An 11,254-nucleotide genomic window follows, 5' to 3' on the forward strand; every position below is an offset into this window, starting at 1 on the left:
TAACTTGATTTTGGTCAATATGAAGGAGACAGACTGTTCCCTGCCAACCCAGAAGGTGGCGCTAGTGATATTAGAAGGACAGATAGGGAGTATAGTGTTACATTTATGGGGCCTTTGTATCAACCGGTTTTATTGGCCTGTAATGTACTGGTCTGGCCTTACGCTCAGTCACCTATATGTCCAAATGTTTGTGGACACCCCTTCTCATGAATGCATTCAACTACTTTATAAATAGGACTCTCTGGAGAAGGTAAACCAACATTGGCTCCATGCCAGGCATGGGCTAGGGGACTGTATAAAGCCCCCCAGCATTGAGGAGGAGTGGAAGAACTGTGTTCCCTGATCCAAAACGTTTGAGATGAGTTGGGGAGTTGGGAGTGATGAGGTTGGGTGGTAAACATCCACTATCCTGACCTCAATAATACTCTTGTTGCTGAGTGCAATCAAATCCTTGCAGCAATGCTCCTCCAGAATCTACTAGAAAGCCTTACTTCTTCTCTGGACATTAGAGACAGTTAATCCAACCAAAGCAGGATAAAGTCTAATACTCCTGCTTTGAGCAGGTGTCCCAATACTTTTGTCCATTTAGTGTGTGTGTGTTTTCTACGTGTGGTCAGGTTCTCTAGAGGCCGACGCTGAGGAGAGGCTGGTGGAGTTTCTGTTGGGTCCTGAGCGCTACAATAAACTCATCAGACCGGCGGTCAATAAGAGCCAGCAGGTCACCATCGGCATCAAAGTGTCCCTGGCTCAGCTAATCAGTGTGGTGAGTGCTACACACACACACACACACACACACACACACACACACATTAACACTACATTTACACACATCACACACTACACTTAAGTGCTAAACACACTCTCCTAATCCTGCCTTGCTGTTCTCACCCCCGCACAGAACGAACGGGAGCAGATCATGACGACGAACGTGTGGCTCACTCAGGTGAGACAGTCCACCTGCAGCTCGCTGACACACTGCCACATACACACTTTACTGCACACACACTCACACACACAGGCAAGTGAGGTTCTAAAATCAGGGTTCAGTTCTCCTGATGTCCACTCTAAACATACACTGATCAGCCATAACATTAAAACCACTGAACCATTGATCATCTTCATCTAAAGTGGCTTGAAGGTGATGGAGGTGGTGGAAGCAGGAAAACTGGCAAGCTTAGAGTGTCTGAGACACTTTCACAAGAACCAAACTGTGAGGTTCTAGATAATAACAGGGTCAGAACATCTCCAAAACATCTGGCATGTGGGGTTTTCTCTCTCTGTAAGCAGTGGTCAGTACCTACCGAAAGTGCTCCAAGGAAGGACAACCAGTGAACCAGGGACGGGGTCATGGGTGCCCAAGGCTCACCGATGCTCATGGAGGCTCTGCCCACCTCACAACTTACAGGACTGGCTTATAGGATCTGCTGCTAACATTAGTCTTGGTGCCAGATCCCACAGGACACCTTCAGAGGTCTTGTGGAGTCCATTCCAGTCAAATTCAGTCAACACTGATTTAGAGGCATGGGGAGCACCTACACCTACACAATATTAGACCAATATTAGTGGTTTTAATGTTATGGCTGATCAGTGTATAGGGTAAATAATAGGGTCTTTTACAATTATAATAATTAATATATAAATTACCTCTTTTCTCATTGGCTGCCGTGTATTGTGCTGAAACACTCCTTATATGGATGGATGGGCTCGTTACATGATATTTTGTCCATATCATACAGCCCCCAAACAGACTGTGAAATATTGTCATGATGTTTTATGCCATCCCCATAGTCCTCTCCGATGCAGCTGTGCTCGCCAGATAAAAACTGTTTATGTTTCCTCCATGTCCCCTGTAGGAGTGGAACGACTACAGACTCGTGTGGGACCCAGATGAATATGACGGCATCAAAAAACTCCGGATCCCCTCCCACCACATCTGGCTGCCTGATATAGTCCTCTACAACAAGTATGCCACAGCTGCTGTTCCTCAAACCCTTCATTAGCCAGTCACTGCCCATTACGTACGCTATATGTTCAAATGTTTGTGGACACCCCTTCTAACGAATGCATTCGGCTGCTTTAAGCTGTACTCATTGCTGACACAGGTGTGCAAATGCACACACACAGCTTGTCTAGTCCCTGCAGAGAAGTACAGCCAATAGAATAGAATAGGCTATTAAATCCTGACAGCAGTGATCTAGCTAGTCCTGGGACAGTAGACACAGTTATTTTAACAACAGCAAAATAAACTCTTTTTAATACCATTGATTTCAGAAGAAACAATGAATGAGTAGGTGTCCCAATACTTGTGTCCATATAGCATATGTGCTTCACTGTCTGTTTGTCAAACATTTAGCCAGTGATTTATGAACTGATAAACTGAACTAGCAAATTGATTGACTTGTTAACAGAGCGAACGTACAGTCATGTGAAAAATATAGACAATTCAACAATATTGAGCAATGAAGGTAATATATCTAAACTCATACACCTAAAGAAAACCCCTTTTTTCTGAAGTTTTAGGATTATGATCCGGGCTCCTTCCTTCGAGCCATTCCTCTGTGGATTTATAAAATGCTTTGGATCATTGTCATGTTGCGTGGTCCATCTCCAATTCAGCCTCAGCAGTTTTTGTACAGATGGCCTCACATTTTCCTTAAGCTCCTTTTGATACAATCAAGAATCTATCCACCCATTCATCCTCTTATCTGCTTTCTACCGGTCAGGGTCGTGGTAGTTTCCGAGCCCTACCCGGCTGTCATTTGGCGCAAGGCAGGAATACCCCTTTGGACAGCGCGCCAGTCCACAGTATAAAGAATTCAAAGAATTCATAAACCCCTTCCCAGACTCACCTGCTTCCACAGCCTTCTTTCTGAAGGCCTCAGAGAGCTGTTTGGATCTGGCCAATGGCAGTGATTTTCACCACTCACTTCAACAATCAAGAGCTAATCGGTCTAAATGTCGGGGGGTTTAAAAAAGACAGGCTCCTCCAGAATCCTCTCAAACCATGTCCAACCAAATCATCTACAGCTGATGTGAAGCACCTGATTCTAATTGTAGGTATTTGGACTAGGTATAAATATAGGGGTGTTCTAAATGTGTGTCCCTCACAAGAACAAAAATCTATTCAATACGTTTAATACATCTAATTTAATTTCCTCAGTTGTATGTGTCTCAGTATTGATCACATAAAGATCAATGGTTTTCATGGTTCCTAGTGAATATATATTTGATCCCAGACAGTTATAATATCATTGAGGGTGCGCTTATATCAGCAGTTCTTCAGAAAAAAAGAACCCATCTAAGTAGCAGGATGCCCTAAGCAGAATTTTATACATCAGTTTGTTTTGGTTGTTTGCTGCGTATTAATGCCATAAGCCTCCTAATCTTTGGGAGGATTTTAAGCTTGACACGCTGTGGATGTTTTCCTTTTTTTTTTCCCCCCGCTGGAAACACAATACTCCAAGCAGGCTGTCAGTGTTCCAAAAGACTGACTAATTATGCCATGGAGTTGCCAAAAGCGAGAGAGCAGCCGCCTCACCATGCTGCTACCCTGTCAGGTCGCTTGGGCGTTTTTAGAACAATCCCATCCGCGGAACGCTGCGATAAACGATACGGCTCATGCGTTCAGCATTGTACTATATCTAGGTCACTGAAGAGCGCCTTGTAGAGTGCAGCTGGGCTCTGGGTGTTTGAAATAAGGCACATCCCGTGCCACAGGTTTCTTCATGATTCAGCGCTTCACTTTCAGCCCGGAGAAACCGGAGGGGTCATGAAAGACCACGGAGGGGGGGATGGGAAGAGTGTAAGAGTGTGTGTAATACGCAAATGGATCAAGTAAGAAGCGATTATGGCGTTTGATGATGTTTTAATTCGCTTAGAAGGCGTTTCGGGACGCTTCACAGACAATCACGGGCCGTGTAATCCCTTGCTAAAATAGACGCTCTGTTTCCCCGCTAATTTTAATTGAAACACTGTATATGAAAGTCTTCGAAGGGACGGAAATAGAGGGTGGATCAGTAATTGGTTAATGAATGCATAATAATCAGACCCAGCGTGAGATAGCTGGCGTTTTTACCTACACAGTAGACAACAGTGCCCTTTAATGTGATGATGCACAGTACGGATTACCCTGATCTGATCTATATATATATATAAATCAGCTGTAGAAAGTTCAGCCCAGGTGATTTTAAAGGACGCAATCTGTGCATGATTCATCAGGAGCCAGTAGTAATATCTGCAGTGGCAGAATTCGAGGGCTCGGCTATTATACACTTGGCGGTAATGATAAAAGCAAGCTCAGTGCTGAGGAAAAGGAGTAGGCTAAGTGGCTCGTATATATATATATATATATATATATATATATATATATATATATATATATATATATATATATCGTATATTGACGATAACTCAGCTCTTATTGGCTGTAGAGTAGAGAGGGTGGGATAGGGTGTGTGGGTTTAAGTGGTGGTGGATATCTCTACGAACCCCCAGTCCCAAATGGCACCCTTGCGGTCCAGTAGTAGTCATGCGCGTGTACCCACGAGGAGGCCGTAGGGTGTCCCATTTGTAATTCTCTTGCTCTAAAGGGTGTTCACATACGTCCTCTGTCCTCCCTTGTCAAACTTTTCCTTGTCTCTTTCTCTCTCAGTGCAGACGGCGTGTATGAAGTCTCCTTCTACAGCAACGCCATTGTCGGCAACTCAGGCGACATCTTCTGGCTCCCTCCGGCCATCTACAGGAGCGCCTGCGCCATTGAGGTGCGGAACTTCCCCTTCGACCAGCAGAACTGCACGCTCAAGTTCCGCTCCTGGACGTACGACCGCACCGAGCTGGACCTGGTGCTGACCTCGGACTTCGCCAGCCGCGACGACTATACGCCCAGCGGCGAGTGGGACATCGTCTCGCTGCCAGGCCGCAAGAACGAAGACCCCAACGACGCCACGTACATGGACGTGACGTACGACTTCGTCATCAAGCGCAAGCCTCTCTTCTACACCATCAACCTCATCATCCCCTGCGTGCTCATCACCTCACTGGCCATCCTGGTCTTCTACCTGCCGTCAGACTGTGGCGAGAAGATGACACTTTGCATCTCCGTTCTTCTGGCACTCACTGTGTTCCTGCTGCTGATCTCCAAGATCGTACCCCCCACCTCACTGGCCGTTCCACTTATTGGGAAGTACCTGATGTTCACAATGGTACTGGTCACGTTCTCCATCGTCACAAGCGTCTGCGTTCTCAACGTACACCACCGCTCGCCGTCCACTCACCGCATGCCCGAGTGGGTCAAGCGTGTCTTCTTGCGCCGGCTGCCCATCTTTTTACTCATGCGGCGGCCCGGAAGTTCCAACGTGCGGGAAAGGTTCAGGCGGAAGCATCAGCGCAAGTCATTCTCCAGCAGCCCGCAGGACGGTGACACCTACATCCTTGGCGACGACCCAGGCAGGACCTGGAGGCTGGGCGAACTGCCCGAAGGGTCTGAGTTTAGGCAGAGGGTCAGGCTCAGACGCGACCCAGAAGTGGACGAGGCCATAGAGGGCGTGCGTTTCATCGCCGAACACATGAAGGTCGAGGACGACGATGAAGGGGTGAGGAGCACCACTGTGGAACGTTTAGGGTTCAGCTTTTCTAGAACAGCTAAGTGCTTAAGATCACTTTAACTGTTAGAGAGAGTGTTCAGTGTCTCAGGAGTCTGAGCTGTTTTGGTGGCACGAGGGGAAGCCACGCAATACCAGGCAGGTGGTTTTAATGTTCTGGCTGATTGGTGTGCATAAACACATATACACATACACATATCAGAATATAAGGACCACCTGCCTAATAGTGGGAAGAACCACCCATGGCTTGGATGACACTAGCAAGACGTCATGAAATGGACTGGCGGAAGGTAGTCATTATAGAGGTCAGCTACGAGCTGGGAGTTGCCGTTTCCCTCTGGCATCAGTGACTCGTGGGGCACCACTGTCATGCTGTTGTACATCTTCATTACTGAAGGTATCGTTAAAGGCTTCTTGCACATTGGCCCGTGGGTGTCATTCCCCTCTGGCATCAGTGGCCCATGGGGCACCACTGTCATGCTGTTGTACACCTTCATTACGCCGGCTCTAGAACATCCCACAAAGTTAGCAGTTTTCGAGATGCTACCACCCTTCGCCCGCAGTCACGGTCATTTCAGAATATTATGACCGCCTCTGGTTTGGAATGAACTCGGCCTGGGACGTCACAGATGCCACACGACAGTATAAATAAGCGAGCACCAGTCAGTTGTAGCAGAGCGCAAAACGATCTTCACCAAGGTGAGGGGTGGTAGATTGTTGTACACCGCTAACTTCATGGGATGTTCCAGAGCTGCCATAGTGAAGGTACCGTTAAAGGCTTCTTGCACATTGGCCCGTGGGTGTCATTCCCCTCTGGCATCAATGGCCCGTGGGGCACCACTATGGCAAGTTGTACAGAGCAATTGATGCGCCATGGTTAACCTACTAACCTCTATATTAAACACCTTCCATCATCCATCGTCTTGCTAGTGTCCTCCAAACCAAGGCTGGTTATTCCCACTATTATTATTATTAATAATTTTTTATTTATGTGGGTTTTATATGTCATTTAATGTCCTTCAAGTTGGTCTTCATAACAGTGACCTAAACATTCAGTAAGAAAGCATTAACTACGATGAGTATGAATATGCAAATAGCCACATTCCCACCTACCTCTAGAATTAGCAGGCCTATGTTTGGTAAAGTAAGTAAGTGCATAGGCTTTCAAACACCAGTAATACATCGAGACAGCACATAGCCAAGCCCAGCAAAGCACAGCAAGATTTAAGCTGGCTTGCCAAGTTTTGTGTTTGTAAACTCTAATGTAGGCCTGGGGGCGTCGCGGTGCCGCTCGGGACAACGCTCGTTCTGTAATTTATTTACAGATGTTGCTGTAAGTGTATTTTGTTCAGATGCTGCATATCTTCACTGTCCTAACACATCCTTGCATCTCTGAAATGCTGCATCATAATTATGGTGGAGCGTTGCAAAGCTCAGCCCGCGGTTGTTGACATACCCACACCGCTCCAGCTCATGATCATACAAATATCCTAGTAACAGCCAATCAACCATATGGGGTAACCACCTGAACAACCACCTAGGACACCATAGCAGCTGCCTAGCAGCCACTTGGAACATCCCAGAAACCACCTGAAATACCATAGCAGTCACCTTTCCACACGATAGCTCTCATCTAGCAAACACTAAGCAACACCATAGTTAATACCTGGGATACCATGTACCAACCCCATATCAACCACATGAGATGCCATCAGCAACCACTGAGCAGCACCATAGCAACCACAAACCAACACCACAACAGGCAACTTGCAGTTTTCTTTATGATATTTTTTACGATATGGTCAAAAGTATTGGGACGCTTACATTTTTTCAGTTCAAAAAAGGCTTTCTGCTAGATGTTGGAGGAGCGTTGCTGTGAGTACTGGAGGAAGCAGCAACCGTCATTCCAGAGAACACAGTTCCTCCACTGCTCCACAGCTCAATGCTAGGGGGGACTTTATACACCTCTAGCCCATGCCTGACCTGGCATTAGGCAGCATGGTGTCAATAGGTTCATGCTGATCTGCTCCACTGAGTCCTATTTTGTTGGCAGTACTCCTCTACAGGGACTAGACACTGAATTCATTCATTAGGGGTGATGTCCACAAGTATTTGGACATATAGTGTGCATGTGGTACATTTCACAGTGGGCTGATTTGACAGTGGTGTGTGTTTTTGGGCGTGTTTTCATAGATCATCGAGGACTGGAAGTACGTAGCAATGGTGATCGACCGCTTGTTCCTCTGGGTTTTCATCCTGGTGTGCGTGATCGGCACTCTCGGCCTCTTTGTTCAGCCGCTGTTTCAAAGCTACAACACCCCCGTGGCGAAGGACGAGTGAGTCACATGCCTCTCCATCCTCTCTTTTCTTCTCTACCGCAGACATTGTTGGAGACCCAGCCTTGACTGACTAACCTCCCTCTCCCTCTCTCTCTCCTTTGCTTTGTCCTCCACTTCAGCTTCGGCGATTTCTAAACCATGTCCGCCGGTCAAACTCAAGAGGATGTTGGAACGCATACGTGCAGCAATATAAGACCAAGGATATAAAGTCAGAGACTGAGATCCAGCCTACAGAAGAGGCTGATTGGGTAGCAAACCTCCTGTGTTTCGTATTTCTGAAATATGCAAATCTATGCTGTGGTGTATTTTGGATGACCAACTATGCTAAAGCCTTTTTTTATTATTTAATAATAACTGCTTCAAGCAGCACTATGCCAGAATTAGTATGTTTTGCTCCTGGGCTCCCCCTACAGACGTGGAGTGCAATTCCCGTTTACAACAATGACACGTGATGCGACGTCACTCTCCCCATCACAGTCAGTCTACCCTGTCTACATGATCCCGAAGTTGCTATTTTACATAATGTTGCTTTAATGAGGTTAACACTCCATAATCAGCCATAACATTAACACTACCTCCTTGTTTCCACACTACACTCCACTTCCCATATAGGAGCACCGTGTAGATCTATACATCTGTTTCTCTGCAGACTCGGTTAGCATCCCTTCACCCTGTTCTTCAATTCACATGATCCCCTTAAAATGTCTCAATTCTAAACTAGATGGTTAGATGGAGCAGGAGAACCAGGACTTGACCGGTACCAGGATGGCGGTCGTGATGTCCTGTGAAGTTTCAGCAGATCATTTAACAAATCTAACAATTTGAGCACCTGTAGACAAGCCATAGACCAAAAGGTAAGTGTGAAGCTCTCTGTGAAGCTTTCTGGAGGTGGTAAGAAATGATCAGCTTTCAGAACTGTGAGAAGAAGCTCCATTTAGATGTGGTTTGAAGAAGTCGTCCGAATATTTCTGGCTACTTTGCTGTTTAGAACCGTCACAAATGACAAATTCTGAGAGGAAAACTAAGCGCTGAGACTGGAAGCAGTGCATGCAGTCCCGTTACGTTCATCGGCCCAGCTGAATCAGCGTTTTCAGACACCGAAAAGTGCTGCTTCTCCCGAATGAAAGACTTTCGTCATTTAATTTAACGCCAGCGCTGATCTGCGGCAGGTGCTCCGTCCCCAAACCACACAGCTGTTCTTTTTAAAAGTTGAATTAGTTGATCAAATATTTATTTTCTGGCTTATTTATATTTTGAGCATTTGCACTTGCAGTTTACAAGGTCAACCTGCACTTATGTAGCTTCAGTGTTTTTGGAAATGTTTTGAAAGGCTGGTTTTGCATGTTATTATTAGAGCTTCTTTACGAAGGCTGATCTTTTGTACGGTCTTTTATTTGCCCGATATTTTTGCTAAAGCCTCACAACTGCAAAAAAACGACAAATTTTTTTTTGGGAATTTTTACGTAAGCTTCTCTTCAAACTTTGTTTGAGTATGCAAATATCTGTAAATACTTGTTTGTTTTTATTGAACGGTCACTTTTTAATTGCCTTAAAGTCGCCATAAAGTTCTAACCGATAAGGCTTGATTTCAGCACTGAGTTGTAATGGTTTAACGGCTGTATGGAGAGAATTTCAGCTCTTATCGTTTGAAATATTCTACAATAAAGAGATTTTCTTTCATTAGAAGGATCGTGGTGTGAGTCCTTGTACGCAGATGCTGCCTAGCTGTAGAAGTGCCACACAGGACAGACAGAGGGAAACAGAGTACAAGAGGGTGAGTAAGGTGAAAGTGAGAGCGCCAGGGAATAGCTAAATAAAAAGCATAAGGTAAACAGAGAGTGAGTCTGTGGGGACTACTGCAGGACAAACACTACAGGACCGTTTTGGGGACACCAATAAAGGAGGGAGGGGGAAAAAAGATGTATGTGAGAAATGGCCATCTGTTTATGTCTAGCCTTGGGTGCGAAAATAGATTTTTTGGAAAAGACCACGCTTGCAGAAATAATGAACGACGCATAATGTGGCATTTCCTGCCAGTACGAGAACTGAATTCTGAATAAGAGTGTGTTATTCATTTTAACAGCAGAACAGTCGTATTATTATTATTATTATTATTATTATTAATAATAATAATAACAATCTCATTATGTGAGGAGAACACTTTAAGCTTTAAGGAACTTGCAATTTTTGGGCATCCAGACTAGGGATGCACCGATCCGGCTTTTTCAATTCCGATACGAAAATAAACTTTGCATATCGGTCGATACCCGATACCAATCCGATACCATTGCTAAATTACTAAACCGTCGGCCTTCCCACATTAAATCTCACAACTGCAGATAAATAAACTCTTCTCGAAGCCATGAGGTATGACGTATGGCCATGAGAAAGCCCACTAACCCTAACCACGTGTCCATTTGTCCATTGGATTCTACCATACAGTTGCAGTTTCCATCTACAGTTGCAGCAGACGGAGATACGGTTAAAAAGAGCTGGGGTATTCTGTCAAGTATCGCTATTGGCTGTTTCTGCAGTGTGTGAGGAGATAAGCCAACCGAAAGCTATTCCGAAGACGTCCAGGCTGCCTGCCCCATTTAGCATTCCCGCAGTGTCCTGTGTTTGAGCATGGAGATGTAAGACCCACATGGCCTTAAACCATCACTTGGCCCAAGCTTTCCATCCCTTGTCGATTGGCGAAAGCAGCCAGTGTGGACAGACTCTTTTTTTTTTTTTGATGTCGGATTCCAATTCCGAAACCAATTCCCTCCTAAAATGAGTTGCCGTAGTAACAGATTGGGCAGGACGGTACGTCGTTTTGGTCCTCTCCACAGCTTTAAAACGGAATTTCTTTCAAGCTCTCCGTCTCTGCTACTGCGGTTAAGCCACACAGGAGTGTAATTTCCATCCCCTGTTGGACTTCTGAATGGGATCTTGGCAGGAGATGTCCAGTCGCAGACACATATACACACTAGTGCTGCTGGGCAGCAGGGACGAGCGTAGGACGAGCTAGCGAGGGACAAAATGCAGCACGGTCTTATTGTGTTGCTAAGCAGGTCGGATTTTCCCAGCTGCAGTAACTGTCTCCACTCTTCGGGAAGCCTGTCCAATAGATAGACATAGACAACATTGCTGTGAGGAGGATTAGATTGTATTCAGCCACAAGCGCTTTAGTTCTGATTCCCAAAGGTGTGATGGTCCGCCCATGGTCCGGAGGGTCCCGTTCTACTGCTAATGCTTAACTATGAAGATCAACGCAGCCTTATTCCCTCATTTAGAAAGGGTGTCCACAAACATTTGGCACCCAGCACACATTCA

General features: G+C 45.7%; 1 protein-coding gene across 1 annotated transcript; it reads left to right on the forward strand.

Annotated features, from left to right (window-relative positions):
* Nucleotides 1-700: 700 nt before the first annotated feature.
* Nucleotides 701-7,940, forward strand: chrnb5a (cholinergic receptor, nicotinic, beta 5a). The gene is made up of 5 exons (XM_072669655.1): nt 701-763; nt 899-943; nt 1,854-1,963; nt 4,652-5,591; nt 7,794-7,940. Exons 2-5 carry the CDS (start codon nt 917-919, stop codon nt 7,938-7,940), a joined length of 1,224 nt encoding a protein of 407 aa, XP_072525756.1. The 5' UTR covers nt 701-763; nt 899-916.
* Nucleotides 7,941-11,254: the final 3,314 nt, after the last annotated feature.

Source organism: Salminus brasiliensis, chromosome 24 (genome assembly GCF_030463535.1).
Source record: "Salminus brasiliensis chromosome 24, fSalBra1.hap2, whole genome shotgun sequence".
NCBI lineage: Eukaryota > Metazoa > Chordata > Actinopteri > Characiformes > Bryconidae > Salminus > Salminus brasiliensis.